Source organism: Saccopteryx bilineata, chromosome 4 (assembly GCF_036850765.1).
Source record: "Saccopteryx bilineata isolate mSacBil1 chromosome 4, mSacBil1_pri_phased_curated, whole genome shotgun sequence".
NCBI classification, from domain to species: Eukaryota; Metazoa; Chordata; class Mammalia; order Chiroptera; family Emballonuridae; genus Saccopteryx; species Saccopteryx bilineata.
Window position 1 is genome coordinate 164868681 of NC_089493.1, and position 24130 is coordinate 164892810.

A 24130-nucleotide genomic window follows, 5' to 3' on the forward strand; every position below is an offset into this window, starting at 1 on the left:
CTCTGAAGTCTGGCTCCTATTATCCTTATTTGATCACTTCCTTTGTAACCTAGCTCCCATCTTCGCTGCTATCCTTTTCTCATGGGTGCCTTTGACACCCTACTCAGGCTCTGACCCTCCACCCCAGGGGCCATGCCCCTGCCTCCCTTACTCATGGGCTTGGACCTTCTGTTCTGAGCCACTGTGACTTCCCTCATCCCCACCCCTGGGAGCATATTGCCCACCTTGTTCTGCCTAACCTTCAGGACTGAATTATTCCAGAAAGGAAAGGAAGAGAAGAAGCCTTCCCTGTATTTCCAAATCATAAGCATTTCCTGCTGGCTCACAGTCTTTATAATGATCATTTTAATGGCAACTTATGGCCTGGCCAGGTAGCTCAATTGGTTAGAGCATCGTCCCATTTCACTAAGGTTGTGGGTTCAATCCTCAGTTGGGGCACATTCAAGAATCAGCCAATGGGCCCTGGCCGGTTGGCTCAGTGGTAGAGCATCGGCCTGGTGTGTGGAAGTCCCGGGTTCGATTCCCAGCCAGGGCACACAGGAGAGGCGCCCATCTGCTTCTCCACCCCTCCCCCTCTCCTTTCTCTCTGTCTTTCTCTTCCCCTCCCGCAGCTGAGACTCCATTGGAGCAAAGGATGGCCTGGGCGCTGGGGATGGCTCCGTGGCCTCTGCCCCAGGCGCTAGAGTGGCTCTGGTCGCAACAGAGCAACACTCTGGATGGGCAGAGCATCGCCCCCTGGTGGGCGTGCCGGGTGGATCCCGGTCGGGCGCATGCGGGAGTCTGTCTCACTGCCTCCCTGTTTCCAGCTTCAGAAAAATACAAAAAAAAAAAAAAAAAAAAAAGAACCAGCCAATGAGTGCATAAATAAGTGGAACAACAAATCAATGTCTCTCTTTCTCTCTAAAATCAATAAATTAAAAAAATAAAAATAATGGGAACTTACATAATATGCTATGGTCTATTTAATCATCTTTCTATATTTAAACAATTATAACCCTTTAAATTTATTAATTTTAGAGAGAGAAAGGAAGAGAGAGAGAGGCAGACAGAACATCAATCTGTTTCTGTGTGTGCCCTGACCAGGGATCGAACTGGCAATCTTTTCATATCAGGATGGTGCTCCAACCAACTGAGCCATCTGGCCAAGGCAATCATCTCTCTATTTTTTGAACAGTTAAGCTACTTCCATTTTTTTCTTTTATGACTGATTCTGGTATGAACTGCTATGGGCTTATCACATTATTATTTCAGCCATTCTTAGAAGTGTTTGGTTTTTCAGTGTGTGTGTGTGTGTGTGTGTGTGTGTGTGTGTGTGTTAATAGCTTTATTGAGATATAATTCACATACTACTTGCTATAGGCTGAAAGTTTGTGTCTCCTTAAATAATTCATATGTTGAAATCCTAACTCCCACGGTGATGGTATTATAATGTGGGACCTTTGGGAGATGATTAGGTCAGGATGGTAGAGCCCTCATGATTGAGATGAGTACCCTTATAAAAAGTCCCCAGAGAGCAAGCTTGCTTGTTCTGCTATGCGAGGAGACAGCAAGAAGGCTCTATCTGTGAACCAGTAAGGGGCTATCAGAGGCTGATCTGTTGATGTTTTGATCTTGGACTTCCCTGCCTCCAGAACTGTGAGAAAAGAATTTCTGTTGTTTATAAACCCAGTTCATGGTATTTTGGTATAGCAGCCTGAACAGAGTAAGACACATGCTCTACAATTTACCTATTAAAAGTGTACAATTCAGTGGCTTTTAGTTTATCTAAGATACTTGGGTACTCATCCCCACAAACAGTTTTAGAATATTTTTATTACCCCGCAGAGAGATCCCACACACCTTATAGATCTCTAGCTTGTAATAAGAAGGCTGGAGGTAGGGTATAGCTGAAATGGACAACCCTTGCTCTTGACTTATTCCAGTGATCCAGAGCTTGAGATGAGCTCTAGAAGTTAACCAGCTCGCAATGGCTCCCTATCAGGACAACCTCCAATTGGCCTGCTCAGAATGTTCCCACAAGTCCCCCCTCAGCTTCCTTTGCAGAATTTTAATCCTGGCTGCCTTCAGTGGGGACAGAGTGAGAGAAAAAGGGCCACCCTTTGCCTTACTTAGGCCAGGGGCCATTTCCAAGCCCACTGGCGAGTTGGAAAAGAGACGTGACCCCAGTATACAGAACTGAGGCAGGGAACCCCAACCCAGAGGGAGGACTTTTCATCTTTGGTCCCAGGGCTCATACCTTGAAAGCCAGAACTTTTCTTCTCTGTGAAATAGGAGCAGATTCTTAATCATTTTAGCCCCCTCAACCCATCTAAGAGATTCTATGACAACAAAGAGCCAAAAAGAGACAGAGGAACTCTTGTCATGGCTCAGAATTGCCCTCAGGTGAAGGGTGCTCCTTTCAACCTCTAGTACTAAGGAAAGGATGGGAGTGGAGGGTTTGTCCAAGTTCTAGTTCTACTCAAACTCTTGCCCAGCACCTGTGTGTAGTACCAGCTACTCTGATAGACTCAGGAGCACAGACAGGAATGCCCTGGTGGGATTCACAGGCTAGAAGGGAAAACGAGCTCCCACACACCTATAACATAAGACAGAGTGAGACAAATGTCAGGAGCTAGATAAGAAAATATTGCTACAGGGTTTAAGGAAAAGAGAAATCTACTGCAGTATCGTGAACTGAAGAATACATTCCGGGAGAAGGTGACACTGGCAGTCAGCTATAAAAGATGGTTAGTATTTAGGTGGTAGGAGTGAGGGAGGGCAGCTCACAAGAGTGAGCATGGAGATAGGGAAGTGAGAGAAGGCTGAAACAGTAATCTGGTCCCTGAAATGCAACCCCCTTATCCTTTCTGAATCCCTTCAGGAGATAAATCCAAGATCGATGAGGGAGGGGAAGGAAAAATTAGGCATCACAAGGATCAGATATTGACTTTTGGACTCACAGACTGGAGTGGTAGCGGCAGGGCCTGTGAGAGCAATGGGATGGACATGTGTCTTCAGGAGTCAGAAGGCAGACAGCAGTGGCTGAAGCTCTGGACTGTGGCATGACCCAGATTCCCTCTGGCTGATGTCTAAGTGGTCCGAGGTGGGAGGCAGAGAATGACTGCAGCCTTTGATTACATTGCGAGGGGACCAGCCAGCTCCTGGTCACACTGACTTTGCAGGTGAGGTCAGCAGCCTGATGACCTGGGTTTTAGTGAGCTTGGAGGTCTGAGTGGGGTTCCTAAATGTCAGTGTGTGGAGCAGGTTGGCTGAGAGCCAAAGAGTTGGGATCAAGCCACTGGGTGAGGGAAGTTGCTGGAGGTCTTTTGGTCTCCACACTGGAATGGAAGGTAATGCATGTACAACAAGGGACAGAACGAAGGATGGCTGGTCCCACGGAGTTAGTTGGGACAAAAAATTATCCTTTCTAATTATCTTCAGAGAGAGGAGAGACTGGTGAGCATTTTTTGTGACCTAGACATGTTAAAGCACAAACATTCTCAAATGTCTGCATTAAGACAGATGCAGAGACATATAAAATTTATATTTGTAAAAACCAAAGAAAAAGCCCAAAGAGAAAAGAACACCATGCACTGGAATGATAAACATCAAATTCAACAAAGTGGTTATCGCTGGGGTGAGAGGGAGGGAAGAGATCAGGGTTGTGGGGATTCTATTTTACTTGTAACATTTTATTTCTTAAAATTTTTAAAAATAAATGTGACAAACTGTTGAGATAGATAGAGCTGGTGGTAGGGGCAGAGAGATTTCTAGTGTGTTTGAGATACTATCATATATTTTTTTAAAAATCGCCTGACCTGTGGTGGTGCAGTGGATAAAGCATTGACTTGTAAGGCTGTGGTTGCCCGTTCAAAACCCTGGGCTTGCCCAGTCAAGGCACATACAGGAAGCAACTACTATGAGTTGATGATGCTTCCTGCTTCTCCCTCCTCTCTCTCTCTCTTTCCTCTTTCTGAAAAGTCAATAAATAAAATCTAAAAGAAAAAAGAAATCAGCCCTTACCAGATAGCTCAGTTGGTTAAAGCATAGTCCCAAAGCACAGAGGTTGTTGGTTGGGTGCCAATCAGGGCACATACAAGAACAGATTGATACCCATCCCCTCTCTAAAATCAGTAAATAAAAAAAATTTTTTTTAGTTAAAAAAAAAAAAATCAAAGGATAGTACTTTACCAAATTGGTTAGGGTTGGGAATCAGTATGTCCTGGTGGGTGGTGGGGCTGGGGAGGGACAATAGCCAGTGTCTGGGATCAGGTGGAGGAGGAGTGGGCAGGCAGACCCTCCTGAAGATGGCAGGGGGTATGAAAAGAGGTGCCAAGGAGTAAGATCTAGGTGCTAAGAGAGTTACGGGCTGCGTCAGGGTTGCTCTTATGTTCAAGGAAGTGAAAGCGCGGGAGAGAACGTTGAAGGTGTGTGTGCAGAGGGTGTGTGTCCTGTAAGCCCCATCGGACGTGGCAGCTCCGGGTAGGGGCCACCGAGCTGGGGTGGCAGGCTCTCCTTTGCCCAGCTGGCCACCAGTCTTGAGGGAGTGTTGCTCCGGGGACAATGCACCAGGTAAACTCTCCCCTCACCCCCTCCAGCAGGCTGTCTTAGCTCCCTGCAGGGGCCCTTTGCTTTTCACCAGCCTGTGCTTCCTTTTTCCCCTGTGTATCTGGAGCTGCTTCCCCACCCCCTGCCTGAGAGCTCTGTGGCCTGGGCCCCAGAAAGCCTGAGACTTATGTGGGCTGGGAGGTATAGGCTTCCACATTCATTTGAAAGGACATGTGTTGGGGATGGGATGGGGTGAACAGTGTGACTGAGAGACAAAGGGGAATGGGTTTGTCCTGGACAGCCTTCCCGGACCCCAAATGCACACCCATCAAAGAGCCAGGCTGAGGGCTCAGTGTTAAGAGAGGGTCTCCACCCCAAAGGGTCTGCTTCTGATGGTCCAACTGGGGACAGTGAGGTTAGGTAGAAGAAGCTTTTGAGCCTGTAATGACCTTGCCAGCTCCAGGATTTATAGTTTGGAGGTGTGCTATCTTCACAGCAACCCTCCACTCCCCCACCTCTCCATCCCCCATAACCCCACACTTAGGGTGGAGACAGACAGAGGTGGGGATCAAGACCTCCAGCTTTTAGCACTCTGGGGCCCTGAAAGAGGTAAAGGCTAGCATGGCATCTCCTCAGTCTGTCCTGGGCAGAGTCAGGAATCCACACTGGCCATCCCTTGCCTTCCTGGTCCCAGAGTCTAAGCCTGAGACCTGGGGGGATATCACGGATGAGGTATTCCCCTCGCCAAGTTTCTGAAGTTCCTGTCTCCTCTCCCTCCTTCCCTTCCCCCAGGGCACCCCCCCTTCTATGTACATAGTGGGAACATGAGATGCTGCACACAATGACTCCCTTTCTCTAGGACTTTTTTTTTTTTTTTTTTTGCATTTTTTTGAAGCTGGAAACAGGGAGAGACAGTCAGACAGACTCCCGCATGCGCCCGACCGGGATCCACCCGGCACGCCCACCATGGGGCGACGCGCTGCCCACCAGGGGGCGATGCTCTGCCCATCCTGGGCATCGCCATGTTGCGACCAGAGTCACTCTAGCGCCTGAGGCAGAGGCCACAGAGCCATCCCCAGCACCTGGGCCATCTTTGCTCCAATGGAGCCTTGGCTGTGAGAGGGGAAGAGAGAGACAGAGAGGAAGGCGCGGCTGAGGGGTGGAGAAGCAAATGGGCGCTTCTCCTGTGTGCCCTGGCTGGGAATCGAACCCGGGTCCTCCGCACGCTAGGCCGACTCTCTACCGCTGAGCCAACCGGCCAGGGCCTCTCTAGGACTTTAAGAAGCAGTTGCTCACTGTACACTGCCCAGGACATGAGACAGCAGCCCATAGTGTGCTAAGATTCCTGACCCAAGACCCAGGATCTATTTAGTTTTGATGGAGGCCTGGGAAGAGAGGGCATTGGAGGGGGGCTTGCAGTGCCAAACTCTGCTAGACTGCAGTGAAGCCCCTCCTTTGTTCCTTTCTGAACAACTTTGTCTCCTCATCTCGGTTTCTTTTTTCTCTGCCTCTGTATCTATCTTTACTGCTTTCTCTTTTTCTCTTTCTATCTTTCTTTCTCCCCATTTCCTCCTCTGTCTTTTTCTTTTATTTTCTCTGTTGCTATGTGTGTCTTTATCTATATGTTTCTCTGTCTCTCTCTCAATGTCTTTGCTCTGCCTCTCTCTTTGTCCCTGTTCCTCCCCCCACCCCCCGAGGCTCTCTATCTTTCTCTTTCTGTTCCCTTTGGGTGACTCTCTCTATTTTGGTCTTTTTCTATGTGTGCATGCCTATGTCACCTTCTCTCTCTGCCATGACCCTCCCAGGCTGGCCGCTCTCCCAGGCTTTCTCCAGTTGTGAACTGCTCAGCAGAGCAAGAACTCCAGAGGCAGCTCCCAGAACTGCTGAGCGGGACCTGGGAACCACCTCAAGAGGACGGGCTGCCTCTGCTCACCATCATTGTCACGATCTTTGTCCTGCTGGCAGTGTTTATTGTGGTGGCAGTTCACTTTGGGCCAAGTCTACACCAGGGCCATGCCACTCTCCTCACAGAGCCACCAGCCCCAAAGCAAGAAGGTGGCATCTACCTCATCCACTGGCGAGTGCTGGACCCCCAGGACAGTCATGAAGACACCCAGCAGGGCCCTCCTGTCTCTGGCTCCTGCCTTGTGCCAGATGGGCCTAGGCTCAGCATCAATGAAGTCACGTATCTGTAGGAGGGAGACTTTGGAAAATTGGCCTGACATGGCTCAAAACAAGAAATTGGACAGAGAATTAGGGCAAAGGCAAGTTGGTACGTGGGTGTCAGAGCTTCGGAAGTGCACACATGGACTGAACTGGAGCTGCCCTCTCAGTAGAGTACGGAGAAAGCCTTGGTGTGGCCAGGGGAAATAAAAGAAGCCCGAGGGCACTGCTCAGGCCTGTGCTGCTGTTAGCATTTCTAGTGCTGAGGGCTGCCCTACAAAGCTACTCCCTCCTCTTCTGGACCACCAGACCCCTAACCTCCTTCCCCACGTCCCTACCCTCCTCCCACCCCTAATCTCCTCTCTTTTGGGTGTCCAGGTAAGTCCAGCTTGGAAGATTCCACCACCCACCCTACCTCTTGCAGGGGTGTCAGGAGCTCTCCTTAGAGGCCCTGTCGTCCCAGCCCCCAGGTCCTGGGATGGCAGCCAAGGAGTGCCAAGGCGAAGAACCCAGGGCTCTGCCTTCTCTGGGACTTGGGAAAGGAAGGAAAATCTGTTGCTCTTCACTGATTGGGGGGCATCCCTTTGGCTATTAGGGTGCAGGACTTATTGACAATTTCCAAGTTCCTTGCAAAGCCCTAAGCATCAGTCATAGCTCCCCAAAATTAATTTTGAATGGCCCTACTGTCTTGGGGCCCTCCCACAATGAGATGGAGGGAAATCTGGGCGCTCTCATTACCTCCCACTTTCAGTGCACATGGGCCTGCTGGAACTAGCCTAGAATTTACCTCAGCACATTTCCCAAATCCAGAACTGTCCAGCTGGTGGGAAGACAGGAAAGGAAAGGGAGCTTTATAGAGCTTGTATAGGATAAGAAAGAAATGGGGAGAAGACCTATAGGGGGAGGGACATGGAGGTTGGGAAGATGCAAGAGTGAGGCCAGGAAGACAGAGCTGAGCCTCCCATAACTCTCTGGAAAGGCACGCCTTTCCCCGATACCTCTGAGCTTCACTTACGTGCAGTCAAGAGCATGCAGGCAGACATTTAAGGAGGGACCTCCGGGGGCTTTACCCTGGGGAACACCTGAGGGCAACAAGTCAACCCTGGGAATTTCCCTCGGTGAGACCCAGCACAGTCATGGAGGCTGGGGAATAACAGAAGATAAAGAGGAACAGAGATGGAATGTGTGATGTGTGCAGAGGCCTGGTTTGCTACCTTTGGGTTGATGAGAGGCAGCTATAATGTTAATAGCGGTTCCTTTTTTTGTATGTGTGTGACAGAGACAGAGAGAGGGACAGAGAGGGATAGACAGACAGGAAGGGAGAGGGATGAGAAGCATCAATTCTTTGTTGCAGCACCTTAGTTGTTCATTGATTGCTTTCTTATATGTGCCTTGACCAGGGGGCTACAGCAGACTGAGTGACCCCTTGCTCAAGCCAGAGACCTTGGGCTCAAGCTGGTGAGCCTTGCTCAAACCAGATGAACCCGCGCTCAAGCTGGCGACCTGGAGGTTTCGAACCTGGGTCCTCCTCGTCCCAGTTCAACACTCTATCCACTGCGCCACTGCCTGGTCAGGTGCTGCTCCTTCTTGAAGGCCAGCTATGTGCTGGGCTCCGGCTTCCTCCATGGGCCTGCAGATATCATACCATTCACTCCTCTTAACAACCTTGGGAAGAAGAGCCACTGTTATTCCCATTTTACACTTAGAGATATTAAGACACTTAGGTAGACACATGTACTAAGTGATGGAGCAGGATTTGAACCTGAGGCTGTCAGGCTCCACAGCTTGAGCACCATGTTGGGGGCTGGAAGGGTGGGAAGGTCACATAGCGGAAGCCCTTGATTCTGCGTCTTCCATGTCCCAGACTGACACTCTATCCATTGTGCCACTACCTGGTCAGGCTTGAATACTTTTGATGAAAACAAAGGTAGGAGGGAGGGAACAAGTTCTGGGTGGAACAAATAAAACTGCTAGAAATGGGCCACCTTCCCTCCCAGATGGGGGCGATTTTGCTACCATAGTATTGTTATAGTGACTCAATTCTAACCACGATAGCATAAGGTATGACAGGTGGCAGGTATGTTGTCCAGTGTCGCCCAGAGTATGTCCCAACTCTTCACACAAACCCTCTTCTCTCTTTATCCGTTTGCAGGCTCTCTCATCTGGGGAATTTTATTCACTGGTTTCTGCTTCTTTGAGCAACCCCTTGGCCAGGACACAGGTGTATCCCTCACGGTATCTGTATGCTCCCTAGGCAGCCCCTGGTCCCTCCCTGCTCTCCAAGCCTCCCACTGGAGACAAGGACACTGAAAGGGCAGGTGGAGTGGTGGGTGCTGCCCAACACTCTGCTCTCAGCCTGCCCAGTGGGCTCTGTCCACATTGAAATGATACCCACCACTCCACTACCCTGTACTAGGATGAGGACGGGTGTAAGGAAGCATGTCTGTGCAAGCTGATTTGGACACTGCAGATAATAAATGCCAATAGAGTATAGCCTGAGAAAGACAGCACACTCAAATGTGTTATCTGAGGAGTGTTTAAAAAGGAGACCATTTAGAAGGGCGGGTATAAGGAAACCAAAAACAAGGGTGAGTTCTCCAGGATGACCATCGGGGGAGAGCCAATACCACTGTGAGGCCTGAAGGGGCAAGGGGAGGAGGCAATTCACGGGACCTGGGTGGGTTTGGTCAAGAGATGCAGAGAGTCCACAGTGACCTTGACACCGCAAGGAAGGTGCTGGGAGAATAAATACTTTAACCTCGTTTCTCCCCTTTTCCTTTGCTCTCCCACTGAGGTTCCCCACTGACCAAACATAACCAGAAGCCACAGGGCAAGGGAGCCTATTGATGCCATCCCAGGGCAGAGGAGGTGGAGAGGGGTGGAGAGTGGGCCTGGAGGGTCCAATGGAAGACACCTGGCACATTCCTTTAGTTTACCTGGCAATGAATTTACAAGAAGCTTCCATAGAGTCCTAGTCCTCACAACAACCCTGTGAGGTAGGTAGGGTAATCATTATGATCCCATTTCATATAGGAGGACACCACAGCTCATTTAAAACAACTTGCTCAAAGTCATAGGACTCATCTTAAGATGTCAAGTCCCTGTACCTTTTTTGAGAAGCCCCCCATGGGAGCAGTTGGCTTCACTGAGCATCTAGCTCCTAAAGAAAGTCCCCCATCTGGAGAGTCTTGGGGATCACCAGGGGCTCAGACAAAGTGACCCTGAGCCTCAGAAGATATCCGTGCGGAGCGGGAGAGGCTGATCCATGCCACTGATGAGGAGCTCGGGCTCTTGGGGCAGGATGGAAGTGTCAGGCACCACTGAGGTCTCCACACTACCCACAGTAAGCTCCTCCTTTTCCTCCTGCTGCAGGTGACTGAGAATCTCCTGTGACAGCGAGAAGCTGCTTCCTTCTGCAGGTTCTGGAATAGGGGTGGGGAAGGTGGTGGGAAGTGGAGTGAGAACCTCACACACTCCCACTCCAACACATCCACAGGACTCGCTGGACAGATCCTTCAACCCTCCCTCCTTTCCACCTCCCCACACCCCTGCCCTATCTCAGCCATTGTTTCATGGAATCCTGCTGCTAGAAGTGGTTTTAGAGATAGTGGAATTCCACCCTCTTGCTTTTAGAGATGATGCTTACGCCCTGGCCGTTTGGCTCAGTGCATAGAGCGTCGGCCCGGTGTGCAGACATCCCAGGTTCGGTCCCTGGTCAGGACACATATGAGAAGCGACCATCTGCTTCTCTCCCGCCCTCTCCCCCTCCTCTCTCTCTTCCCCTCCTGCAGCCAGTGGCTCAATTGGTTCAAGCGTCAACCCTGGGCACTGAGGTTAGCTCGGTTGGTTCGAGCATCGACCCCAAACAGAGGTTGCTGGGTGGATCCTGGTTGAGGTGCATACAGGAGTCTGTCTATCTCCCCTCCTTTCACTTAAAGAAAAAAAAAGGATGATGCTGAGAGAAGGGCAGAGACCTGCCCAAGATAATACAGTGAAGGAGCGGCAGAGCCGCGCCCACAGCCCATCAATCGCTTAGTTCCTGGCCTGGGCTCTCTTGCTTCCTCTGACATCCTTAGATGAAGTGAGGAGCCCCCAGAGTTCATCTCTTCATGCTTCACCCAAAACTCGTAGCCAAAGACCTCAGACAACCAAGTGTCCCAATGTAGGGAGGTCGAGCCCTCTCAGGGGAGGAAGGGGCAGAACTTGAGTGCCTTTGCCACTTGGGAAGGCCCAGGGCATGATGCTGTCATATCTCCTTCTGATCTCCTGGGAGACTCCTGGAACCCCGACTCCTCCTGCCTTCCAGACTATCGACCCCTTACCCTCATAGACAATGAGGCGACAGTTGTTCTGACACTCGGGGGCATCTGCCAGGATGTCCTCAAGGGCTCTGCAGAAGAGTCTGGCCTGCTCAAGCCGATCCTCCCGGCTAAAGCCAGCTCGGCTATCTTGTGACATGGCAAACAGGGTTTGCAAGGGGGTGGCGTACTCCAGAACACAGGTGCCCACCTGGAAGAGGTGAGAGGAAGACCAGACTAAACCAGGGCAGATATACTCGGGACCCCAGTACCACTGCAGGGACCCCACTCCCTTGGCCTGTAGAGATGGAGTTCTGGGAGGTGCCACCCTGTTGGGGTTATGCTGTCTGGTTGGCCTTTGCCTCTGATGCCCCACTCCAAAAATCAGGGCCAAGGCTGAGCTAAATTTACCTTTCACAGATCCTCCTAAGATCCCAGGGCAGGCCCACCGAGCTAGGCTGTCAACTACTCCAGCTTGAAACCAAGTCTGGGGGCCATGTCCTGGCCCAATACCTCAGTTGGTTAAAGCATTGGCCCAAAGTGCCAAGGTTGTGGGTTCAATCCCCGGTCAGGGCCCATACAAGAACCAACCAATGAATGCATAGATAGGTGGAACAACAAATTGATGTTTCTCTTTCTCTCTGTCCTTTCCTCTCTCTTTAAAATCAATCAATCAATAAAAATTTTAGAAAAAAGAAGTCTGGAGGCCAGGGTCTGGGGCTCAGCCCGGGTCTGGGTCTCCCCACCATTCATGTGAAATCTATCAGATGTTCTCATAGTTTTCATATAGTTTTATGGTAAAAAGAATGGTATACTCAGGTCAAAACTGTCCACTCTCTCCCTGGTTCTCTGAGTTTCAGTTCTGTCATCTGTGAAATAGAGGTCATAACAGTCCCTACCCCACAAGGCAGTGGTGAGAATTTATTGAGGTGGTTAGATGAAGCATCTAGAATAGCATTTGGCATGCATAACTGCTCAGTGAATATTACTTATTATCCTCATTCAGCTCTGAATCTTGCCCAGCTCTGGGACTCATTGGGGAAAGTGAGGCCCAGAGAAGGGCAGTACATTTTTATCAGTGGAGTGAGGGGCTCTGGGTCTGACCCTCTCCAGCAGGACTCACCTTCCTGCACACTCACCGGCATCCCGTTCTCCAGAAGCTCGTAGATGCTGTTGGTGTAAACCCGGCCCTTGATGCCAGCACGGTCAGCGATTTGCTGGGGCAGCTCATGCAGGAAACGGATGTTGGGGTCAACCATGCTCAGGTCATCAGGCACCCCACAGTCCAACGCGATGAGGATATACAGCCGATAGCTTTGTGCACCTCGTAGTATGTTATGAAACTGATTGTAACTGCGAATCCGGGCTGGAAGCCCTATGGTGGAGAGGCCCAAGAAGTCATTCCCACTAACCCTGTCTCCCATTGGGTCATAGGTCCCCTCAACGTGTAGGTGCAAGAGACCCGAGGGCCCAGTCCCCTCATACTGTCAAGGAGGCCAGGAGGAGTAGCGCATCCAGGAAACCTCCTCACCCCTCCACCTGCTCTCTTCACCGTTTCTCCCCTCACATGTCCTTTTCCAGGTTCCCGTCAGTCCCGCTCCTTCCCACCACAGCTTTCAGGGCTCTGAGTGGCAGGCAGAGCCCCAGAAGGTGACATTGCCAGCATCCCCAGATGCACTGAGCCAGGCCTCCAGCACAAGCCATTTCCTAGCAGAAGTGCTGTTGTCAAGGGAAGGCAGCACCAAGATATGGGAGGACCCCAGCCTTGGATGGCAAGTCAGAAGAATGAGACACAACACATAGACTTACAGTAGAGTGGTCAAGGGTCCAACCTGTGGACAGGTCTGGGTTCAGATCCTATCTTCTCTTGCTAAGCTAAGTGACTTTGGACAAGTCACTTAATCTATTGAAACCACATTTTTCTTATCTCTTAAGCAAGAATGACGATTATCCCTTCCTCATAAGGTGCATATTAAAAGAGGAAATGCACATCATGGGCACACAGCATGCAGTAAACAGTTATTGAAAGAATTCATGAGAGACCTTGGACAAGTCACTGAATATTTCTTCCTGTAAACCAAACATAATAACATTCTTCATGCTTAAAGGATTGCTTTGGGAATCAAATGATGTTAGAAGTGAAAATACTTTGAAAAATATACCAAGTTCTGGAAACTATGTATCTTGTTGTCTGTGTGTCTTGCAGCTATAAAAAGGGGGACATATAGGATGGCCCACCTGGCAGGATCAGCCGCAGGTACCCGATATAATATGACCAAGCCAGCCCATGGGCTACGCTGAATTTTCTTTGTTCACAGACTGTAGAGACCTCAGCTGGGGCCAGGGCCTGTGGACAGCAGGGTGGGGTTGAGGGGTCACCATGAAAGACAACTAGAGCCCTTCTCTAAGATTTCCCAGCCTGCTGCTGATTTTCTCCTTTCTCTGCCATTGCTGGCCCCACTGTTTCTGTATATTACTTGTTCCACTTCAAGATCCAACCTCTAAACTGGTCCTTCTCCCAGTACTAAGCTCAGAGCAGGTCACACTAGCCACAGACTCCACTTGGCCGTCCCCTCTACTTCCTTCTGTGTCATACCTGGAGGTCCAGGAGGATGTTCAGTGCCTGTGAGAGGCCCAGGAGGACAAGTGACCAAATGGTGGGCAGGCCAGCTGAGTTTGGGAGGGATATGTAGAGATAGCAGGACAGCAGCAGCAGGGCCACACAGCGGATGGGGTAGCCCAGGCAGGCCCGCACAGCCCTCCAGCAGCTGTCCTGATATCTGCAGATGACAACCAAACCCCATACCCCAGCTCAGCTAGAGAGATTCAAGGAGGGGCAGGGCTAGGGGTCAAGGGACTGAGACATACTGGGTGCCCAATCACCATGGAGTCAGTCACCTGGAGTGGACGTGGCAGAGCTCCTCGGCCAAATAGCAGACTCCCTTGAACAACAGTCCCAGCTGCTGGGAGGTCAGGTAGTATACCAAGTGACTGAGAAGGTGGTCTGGCGGCTCCCCCAACACTCTAAGGGCTGCCAGGAAGACAACCAGAAGAACAAGTGCTGCCATCTTGGCTCTGTGACCCCTGGGCCGAGGGATAGATGGGTGCAAGCTGGAGTGCAGCATCTGTGGGTACCAATGAATCCATGGCATGTACCTCACTCTCCTGTCATTCCAGGACTGAGGCCCTGGCTGGCCAGCTTCCCTCACCCCTTTCCCTGATGCCCAGCTAAACAGAGGGGCTGCTCTTGGAGACACTTCTGGGGACAGGCTGGGCATACAGCATCCCAGAGCTCCAGTCCAGGAGAGATTTATTTATTTATTTATTTATTTATTATTATTTTTTTTGTATTTTTCTGAAGCTTTAAACGGGGAGTTAGTCAGACAGACTCCCGCATGCGCCCGACCGGGATCCACCCGGCACGCCCACCAGGGGGCGATGCTCTGCCCATCTGGGGCGTGGCTCTGCTGTAACCAGAGCCACTCTAGCGCCTGAGGCAGAGGCCACGGAGCCATCCAGTGCCTGGACCATCTTTGCTCCAGTGGAGCCTTGGCTGTGGGAGGGGAAGAGAGAGACAGAGAGGAAGGAGAGGGGGAGGGGTGGAGAAGTAGATGGGCCCTTCTCCTGTGTGCCCTGGCCGGGAATCGAACCCTGGACTCCCGCACACCAGGCCGACGCTCTACCACTGAGCCAACCGGCCAGGGTTGAGAGATTTATTGAAAACAGAACAGACAGAGAAGTTCATGGGCCCACACATATACACCCCACCCAACTCTAGGGAAACCACAGGGTGGTGAGGAAAGAAGCAGCAAGTCACCCAGACCCAGAGCTATGAGTTGCCACCCACCTAGGGACCCTTGGGGACCTGAGCTTCCCCCTCCCCAAAATCCACCCCAGGAAGGATATTAGTCAGCAAAGTTTAAAACCACAGTTCAGGGAGTGGGAGCAGGCAGCCAGAAGGGGTCCCCAGGGGCCTCAGCCTTGGCGCTTTGGCTAGGCAGTTCCTACCTTCTACCTCCAGATGAAAGGTTGTTTCTGGGAAACAACAGGGAGAGAAAGGCTCCGTGCAATAGCTCCCAGCGATTACAGGCAGCCTCTCTAGGTGCAGCCTGAAAATGAAAACTTAAAAACAATTTGAAGCTTTTGCTATCACACTCCAACCCTGGCATCTCATCTGACTACAGCTTAGAGTGCAGGGGAGGGGGATTTCCTGGTCCCCGGAGAGGAAGGAAGAGCCCTCCCACAAGTTGTTGATGAGCCACGCCCCAGTCCTGTCTGGGGTGTGTGGTTGAAAAAGCTTGTGAAGGCTCCATTCCACTGCAGTTTGCTACCCCAAAGCTGAGGGTGTTCAGAAATTTCCTCACATTTCCCTGGACTGCAGGCTGACACCAGCTTCTCCTTCAACTTCTGCAATTAAACATACTCTACCGATACTCTCACAGACTCCACACCCCCAGCCTAAGGCAGCACACTCTACATTATGCAGCCCTGCCTTATTATTTTTATTCTGATTTCCTGATGAGATCCTCTTTTCCTGAAGACTGTGCAATGGGAGGGAGGCGAGGGGGAATGAATAGTTATTTCCTGTAACAGCAATCTTTCTAGTAAAGGGCTTGGTAGGAGCAGAAAGCCAGCATGGGAGTGTGGGATTTGGGTTCTATATGGAAGTGGCCATGCCTGTGATTTCTCAGAGAGAATCTGGTGGTTCCAGCCAAAAAGGCAGTCACATGGATAATAATAATAATATATTATGCCAAGTGTTCCATACATTATTTCACTTAACTGATTCAGCCACCCTATCAGACGGGTATAATACTATCCCCGTTTTACAGATGGGTAATCTGAAGCTCAGTGAGGTGAGTTAACTTTCACTAGGCACCACAGATAGTAAATGAAACAAGGGGACCTGGAAGCCAGGTGGGTTGCTCCAAAGGCCAGCTTGCTCTGTGTCTTAGTTTCCTGGATGGAAAGTGCCAGAATCCAGTTTTTTGTTTACAGTTTCTCCTGGAGTGGGGAGTGTGTCTGGTCACTTCCTGGCAACCTTATGAGCTGATCTGATTTGGAGATGGGCAGGCCTGGAGAGTGGGGTGGGGATGCTACCCACAGAGCAGTAGCAGTCCATTTGTGCTCAGATCAAAGAATCCTTGCCTTTACCCTCCCCCACAACACAGCCTGACACAAGAGGACACAAAACAGTCATAGCTGCCAGTGGCCTCTCACAAGCAGTGAGGCTTCCTGAAAGCTCTCTTGGTTTTGAAAATAATTTTACAAGAATGGAGGTAATTCTTTATGTTTTCTCCCCTCTACAATTGGCTCACAAAGGTGCCTACTGAGGGGAACAAGGTCTCAGCTGTTTCCAAATCAAAGAATGTCAAGGTTGCCCAAGAGTCCTGCCAGAGTGGACCCCAAGGTCCAGCTGTGTCAAGCAGCCTCAGGCCTCCATGACCCTGCCCCACTCTCTAGCACCAAATACTCTGGATGGCACTGCTGCTGCCAGCTCCGTTGCTCCAAACTGGTTGTCATTTCCTCTGAAGCCTGTTTTTTCTCCAAAACCTTTTCTTCCTTCCCTTCTCCTGGAGGAAGATTCTTTATTTTATAGGCCAGGTTGGCACTACACTTCAGAAGTCTTTAAAAACACACATAATCTGGCCCAGTGGTAGAGCGTTGGCCCGGTGTATGGATCTCCCAGGTTCAACTCCTGGTCAGAGCTAAGGAAAGGAACAACAGCCCCAGCTGGGCAGAGCATTGCCCAGTAGGGGGCTTGCCAGGTGGATCCTGATCAGGGCACATGGGGGAGTCTGTCTCCCTGCCTTCTTGCTTCTTCTCACTTAAGAAAAATAAAATAAATAAATAAATAAATAAATAAATAAATATAAAAACACATAGTTATGAACCTAGTAATCCATTTCTAGGACTCCTTCCTCAAGAAATAATCAACCCTGCCCTGGACGAGTTGCTCAATTGATTAGGTTGTTCTCCTGATACATCAAGGTTGCAGGTTCAATTCATGGTCAGAGCACATACAAGAATCAACCAATGAATGCATAAATAAGTGGAACAACAAACCAATGTTTCTCTCTCTCTCTCTTTGCCTTCCTCTCTGTCTCTAAAATCAATACATTTTAAAAAAGAAGAAATAATCACCCTTAACCTGAAGCCTATGTAATTTTATTAACTAAAGTCACCCCAATAACTTCAAAAAAAGAATCACCTTGTGTTCATCTTGGCCATGCGGCCTCCTTCTGTCTCCTCTGCAAATGAGCTCTTTGGTCCGGTCCCCACCACCTGTAATCTCACACTAAGGCAAGCTCGGGGTCGCCCCAAAGGTTTCCACTTCTCCAGTGCCTTCTTGTAGTCACTCACCATGACTACTGGGCCTCCTGGTAACAGTAACTTTTAGTAACAGCACCTGCGGAATTGCTGAGTACCCCAGAAAAGCCATCCATCACCAACCCAGTCTCCCCAAGGCCAACTCCAGTCACTTGTGGGTAAACTTCTTTTTCAGAAAGCCCACTACCCCATCTATGGCCATGGTTTTGGAGTCCCCAAAGCACGTGGAAGCTCTTCCAGGCCTCCAGCAGCATGATCTCTTGTGACCTGGCTCAGGAAGCCATAGGAAAACAACCTGGTGGTCAGTCTGGCAAAGCCAACACCTTCCTGAGTGGTCAACTCCAGGCACCAGGCTTCTAGAGGCACAGGGATTGTCAGATCCTGTCCCCTCCCCACACCACCCACCTGCCTTATAAACTAGGCAGGCCACAGCAAGCAGAAGCAGTGGTTTGGTTTGGTTTTTTTACAGCAAAACATCAAAAAGGAAGTTGAAAAAGCCTGTTCTTTACCATCCAAACCACACCCAAGCCTTCCGGGTGAAATATGAACACCAAGCAAAAAAGAAAAAGAAAGAAAGGAAAGGAAAGGTAAGGAAAGAAAAAAAAAATAAAGAAAGATGAAAGAAAGAAAGAAGAAAAGAAAAGGAAAGAAAGAGAGTTAGACAAGGGCACAGAGAGATCCATTTTTCAGATGTTTGTAAGAGCATTGTTTACACCAGAGAAAAACTAAAAATTATCTAAATGCCCAACAATTGGAGACTGGTTAACTAAATAAACTGTGGTTTAATTACAGTAACATGTTGGACAGCCACTACAAATGATGATGTAATTTTGGATTATTGACCCTTAAATTTGCTTATATGTTTCTTACCAGAAAAAAAGCAGTGCACATATAATTGCATTTTAAGAAATATGCATGGTAGCCTGGCCCATGGTGGCACAGTGGATAAAGTGTTGACCTGGAACACTGAGGTCCCCAGTTTGAAAACAGGGCTTGCCTGGTCAAGGCACATACAAGAAATAGCTTCCTGCTCCTACCCCACATCTCTTTCTCTCCCTTTCCTCCCTCTAAAATCAATAAATAAAATCTTTTTTAAAAATTAACCAATGTGGGACATAAAAGTGAAACTAAGAGACATTGATAAGAGTGTGGTGGTTACGGGGGGGAGGGGGGAATGGGAGAGGGAAAGGGGGAGGGGGAGGGGCACAAAGAAAACAAGATAGAAGGTGACAGAGGACAATCTGACTTTGGGTGACGGGTATGCATCATAATTGAACGACAAGATACCCTGGTCTTGTTATCTTTGAATATATGTATCCTGATCTATTGATGTCACCCCATTAAAAAAATAAAATTATTAAAAAAAAAAAAATTAACCAATGAATGCATAAATAAGTAGAACAACAAATTAATGTTTCTCTTTCTCTCTAAAATCAATGCATAAATAAAAATTTTAAAAAATATATGTATATAAGCCCTGGCCGGTTGGCTCAGCGGTAGAGCGTCGGCCTAGCATGCGGAGGACCCGGGTTCAATTCCCGGCCAGGGCACACAGGAGAAGTGCCCATTTGCTTCTCCACCCCTCCGCCGCGCCTTCCTCTCTGTCTCTCTCTTCCCCTCCCGCAGCCAAGGCTCCATTGGAGCAAGGACAGCCCGGGCGCTGGGGATGGCTCTGTGGCCTCTGCCTCAGGCGCTAGAGTGGCTCTGGTCGCAACATGGCGACGCCCAGGATGGGCAGAGCATCGCCCCCTGGTGGACAGAGCGTCGCCCCTGGTGGGCGTGCCGGGTGGATCCCGGTCGGGCGCATGCGGGAGTCTGTCTGACTGTCTCTCCCTGTTTCCAGCTTCAGAAAGAAAAATAAATAAATAAATAAATAAATAAATAAATAAATAAATATATATATACACACACACACATAGCATGAAAAGGTCTGGAAGGCTATGTAACAAAATGCTAGCAATGATTACTCTGTGCAGTGGGAATATAGGTGATTTGTAGTACATTTTCCCCTTTTTGCTCCTTATGTTTTCTAGGGCTTCTTTTCCTGACATTGAACATATATCAGTTGTTTACTGTTTAAAGTATGCTGTAAAGAGAAAAAATTCTAACATTGCTTCAGCCTTGGGGCTCTGGGGATAGGACTGCTGGTGAATATGTCAGGTCAAGCACTGTTGTCATGACACCTACAACTGGGCCAGGGCGATGGATATTACACAACTGTACTAGTGATTAACTACAGATGTGCTGAGAGCTGCGAAGAATGCATTCTGCTACTGCTCTGAGGGAAACCCCAATCCAAGTTCTCCTGAAGGAGCGCCATTTAAGCCAAGTTCAGAAGGAACAAGGGAAGGAGGGTGGGGGAGATGTTAGAACATTCCAAAAGAGCAGCACGTATAAAGACCCTGTGGTTATGAAAAGGATCTCAGCCAGGGGATGAACAGAGAAATGGGTGGTGTGACTGGGGCATGTAAACATGTTGCAAATCTGTATTGTTTTCCTAGGGCTACTGTAACAAATGTGATGCCTCTAAACAAGAGACGTTTATTCTCTCATAGTTTTGGACGCTAGAAGTCTGAAATCAAGGTGTTGGCAGAGCCATGCTTCCTCAGAAGCTTCTAGATGAGGATTTCTCCTTGCCTCTTTCAGCTCTGGTAGTCCCAGGTTCCTTGGTTTGCAGCCACAGTACTTCAGTCCCTGCCCCTATCACAGGATGTTTTTCAGCTTGTGTGTCTCTGTTTTCACATGGCATTTCCTCTCCTCATAAACATGCCACCTGAATGACTTCATCTTAACCTGATTGTATCTGCAAGGATACTATCTCCAAATAAGGTCACATTCACAGGTACTCGGGGGTTAGGATTTCAACATATCTTTTTTTAAAAAAAAGTTTATTTTAGCCCTGGCCAAATAGCTTTGTGGTTAGAGCATTGTCCTAAAGTGCAGAGATTGCTGGTTGGATTCCTGGTCAGGGCACATACAAGAACAGCTCTATGTCTTTCTGTCTTTCTCTCTCCCTGCCTCTCACTCTAAAAAAAAAGAAAAGAAAAAAAAGTTGATTTTAGAAAGAGATGAAGAGAGAGAGAGAAAAATATCGATTTGTTGTTCTACTTATTTATGCATTCATTGGTTGATTCTCTTTTTTTTTTCTTTCTTTTTTAACTATGGGTATATATATATATATATATTTTTTTTTTTCTGAAGCTGGAAACGGGGAGAGACAGTCAGACAGACTCCCGCATGCACCCAACCGGGATCCACCTGGCACGCCCACCAGGGGGCGAGGCTCTGCCCACCAGGGGGTGATGCTCTGCCCCTCCGGGGCGTCGCTCTGCAGCAACCAGAGCCACTCTAGCGCCTGGGGCAGAGGCCAAGGAGCCATCCTCAGTGCCCAGGCCATCTTTGCTCCAATGGAGCCTTGGTTGCGGGAGGGGAAGAGAGCGATAAGAAGGAGAGGGGGAGGGGTGGAGAAGCAGATTGGTGCTTCTGTATGCCCTGACCAGGAATTGAACCTGGGACTTCCACTCACTGGCCGATGCTCTACCACTAAGCCAACCAGCCAAGGCCTTAGTATCTTTTCATGGGACACAATTTGTCCCACAACAGGGTCAGTGGCATAAGAAGGGGTCTTAAAAATGGATCAGAGCCCTCTGAACTGTGACCAGGGCCTCAGATCCTAAAGAGCATCAAGACAGCTTCACACTTGGGGTTGTTCTCAACTCTCAGACAGACCGGCTCTTCCAGACTGACCATCTGGCATCTGAGGAGGAAGCTAAGGGTCACAAAGGGAAGTTAGGCCCAAGTTCCAGGCTGCCCAGCTCACACGCTGTTGAGTGCTTCTTTGGATCATCTCTCATTTCTACGTCTGGCGCAGTTACAGCTTCCATCCTTCTCATCAGTGTGCCGAGAGAGGAATACACCTCTAAGAACGTGTTCATCAGCCCTTGGGCCCAGCACAGAGTGAGTGTGGGATTTGGAGTCCTGCGGCCTCAAAAGAGCCACCCTTTTGCCCATACAACCCTTTTATATTTAATTTTATTTTCCACTTTCATGTTCAGAGGTTCCTGAAATTAATGTGCAAAGATCCCCAAATCCTGCTAGGAGAAGGGACATTGTTTTTTGGGTTTTTTTTTTTTTTTTTGTATTTTTCTGAAGCTGGAAACAGGGAGAGACAGTCAGACAGACTCCCGCATGCGCCCGACCGGGATCCACCCGGCACGCCCACCAGGGGGCGATGCTCTGCCCCTCTGGGGCGTTGCTCTGTTGTGACCAGAGCCACTCTAGCGCCCGGGGCAGAGGCCAAGGAGCCATCCCCAGCGCCCAGGCCATCTTTGCTCCAATGGAGCCTCGGCTGCGGGTAGGGAAGAGAGAGACAGAGAGGAAGGAGAGGGGGAGGGGTGGAGAAGCAGATGGGCGCTTCTCCTGTGTGCCCTGGCCGGGAATCGAATCCGGGACTTCTGCATGCCAGGCCGACGCTCTACCACTGAGCCAACCGGCCAGGGCCGGGACATTGGTTTTTAATGTCAGTTGACCATGGTTCACCTAGGATCCAATTTGGCCTCTGCCTCTCCTAGCTCTTTAAGTTCCAGTTATTAAATTTCTTTGAGCCTCAGTTTTCTCTTACTTAAAATAAGTATGGTAATACTTTGTCTTGGAAGACTGCCATAAAGATGGAAAGAAATAACGTCTTTATAGACCTGACTTGTAAATGCTCTAATCTCTACCCTCACAATGATCGCCATCATTACCATTAACAATCACACTTGCTAGCCTGACATGGCCTGACATAGCCCATGGCCTCTACCATGGGCTCCAGTCACTTTTCCAGTAGACAAAGAGATTTTTTAAATTTTTATTTATTGATTTTAGAGAGAAGAATGGAGAGAAAGAGACAGAAATATTGATCTGTTCCTCTACATGCCCTGATTAGGAATCGAACCCACAATCTTTGTGTATGGGGACAACAATCTAACCAACCAAGCTATCCAACCAGGGCCAGACACAGAGAGTTAATGTCTTATCCATGGGTGGCTCTGAGTCTGACCCCAGCTACTTCCTTGTGATAAGTTTATTGCGCCATCATGGAGTCAATTAGTGTGCCTTAGTCTTTCCTGGACTAGATTATATCTTAGTAGGCGTGACAGAGAAAAGGGGCTGAAGGATGTATGGTTGGGGGTGAAGAAGCACATCTGGCTGAGCTATTGTATCTTAGGGAGTGGATAATGGGGCCACATCCTCCTAGAAGGAGGTATCCAGCAGGGTGGAGAGATCTACAGTTGTTTTTTGTTTGTTTGTTTTTGGTAACAGCTTTATTGAGACATAATTCACATACCATACAACTTACCTATTTAAAATGCACAATAAACTGGTTTTTAGTATATTCACATGGTTGTTCAACCATCACCACAATCAACTTTAGAACATTTTCATCACCCCCAGAAGAAACCCTGTAGCCATCACCCCTCAACCACCCTCATCCCCACCCCACCCTTAGGCAACTAGCAATCTACTTTCTGTTTCTATAGATTTGCCTACTCTGGGCATTTCATATAAACAGAATCATACAATATGTGATTGTGTCTGTCTTCTTAGATTATCATCATATGACAGTACATGGTGAACAACCACAAAAATTGGTAGTGTAACACTTGATTTACTGACACTGCAAGACATTTATAGTGTATTTTAAAGTTGGAATTAGTTCAAATAGTCTATGTTAAATAAATTCTGGTGTTTATATTCAAAGAAATACTCTGCAGATCTTTAAAAAATGGGACAGCTCTTGCCTGACCAGTGGTGGCTCAATGATGAGTGTCAACCTGAGACGCTGAGGTCCCAGGTTCAAAACCCCAAGGTCACCTGCTTAGGCACAGGCTCATCAGACTTCAGTGCAGGCTCACCAGATCTAGTGCAGGGTCACTGGCTTGAGCATGGGATCATAGACATGATCCCATGGTCGCTGGCTTGAGCAAGGGGTCACTGGCTCAGCTGAAGCCCCCCAGTCAAGGCATGTATGAGAAGCAATCAATGAACAACTAAAGTGCCACAACTATGAGTTGATGCTTCTCATCTCTCTCCCTCCCTGTTTCTAAAAGAGAGAGAGAGAGAGAGAGCTCTTTAAATGCTGATATGGAAATACCTGAGAGAGATAAAGTGAGAGGAAAGAGCAAGTTGCAGAACAGTGAGTGTGGAAACAAAAGGGTAGATATGTATATGTTTGTAATATGGTGAGGCAGTGAACTGAATGAGAGCAAGTGAGAGAGGGACACACTTTTAATGGCATATCTTTTTGTGCTTCTGTACCTTTTAAGTTTTATATTGTGTGCATTATTACCTATTCAAACACGAAACAAAATAGTAATAAATGACAATATGTATATTATGATACTATTTTATTTTTTAAAATAGATGTATATTTGCATGAGAAAAAATGTTTGTAAATACAACAGAATATTCATGATGGTTACTTTGGAAAGGGATTTAGGATATCTGTGGGTTTAAAAAGCTATCCACAAATCCTTTGGTATTCCTCTTTTCAAAATTGTAGGACTACCTAGATATGAAAGACTGTGGCTTCTTCCTTGTTCTCTTTCTTGGGTCACTTGCATTGGGGACAGTCAGCTGCCATGTTATAAGACACTCAAGTAGCTACAGAGAGGTCCAAGTGGTATGCCACAAGGCTTCTCGTCAGCAATCAGTAACATTTTGCCAGGTGTGAAAATCAGACATCCTGGGAGTGAAACCCCAGCCATACACATACATATTTGTGTAATTAAAACTGAGAAAAAAAGAAATGAACAAGATGGGAATACAGC

General features: G+C 48.6%; 2 protein-coding genes across 2 annotated transcripts; one reads left to right on the forward strand and one right to left on the reverse strand.

Moving 5' to 3' along the window:
• The first annotated feature begins 4416 nt into the window (after positions 1-4416).
• On the forward strand, positions 4417-6914 carry SMIM33 (small integral membrane protein 33). The gene is made up of 2 exons (XM_066277209.1): positions 4417-4551; positions 6333-6914. Exons 1-2 carry the CDS (start codon positions 4543-4545, stop codon positions 6720-6722), a joined length of 399 nt encoding a protein of 132 aa, XP_066133306.1. The 5' UTR covers positions 4417-4542; the 3' UTR covers positions 6723-6914.
• A 2702-nt stretch (positions 6915-9616) lies between these two features.
• STING1 (stimulator of interferon response cGAMP interactor 1) lies at positions 9617-15186 on the reverse strand. The gene is made up of 7 exons (XM_066277210.1): positions 14997-15186; positions 13887-14113; positions 13585-13768; positions 13227-13335; positions 12128-12363; positions 11013-11199; positions 9617-10112 (listed from the first exon to the last, which is right to left on the reverse strand). Exons 2-7 carry the CDS (start codon positions 14111-14113, stop codon positions 9919-9921), a joined length of 1137 nt encoding a protein of 378 aa, XP_066133307.1. The 5' UTR covers positions 14997-15186; the 3' UTR covers positions 9617-9918.
• Between the last annotated feature and the right edge of the window lie 8944 nt (positions 15187-24130).

Coding starts and splice junctions, on each gene's coding strand:
- STING1 (XM_066277210.1), bottom strand. CDS start 14,113: ATGCTGCACTCCAGCTTGCACCCATCTATCCCTCGGCCCAGGGGTCAC. Junction 12,364..13,226: donor CCTGCGGCTGATCCTGCCAG/GTGGGCCATCCT, acceptor TCTCCACCATAG/GGCTTCCAGCCCGGATTCGC. Junction 10,113..11,012: donor TCGCCTCATTGTCTATGAGG/GTAAGGGGTCGA, acceptor CCCCTATTCCAG/AACCTGCAGAAGGAAGCAGC.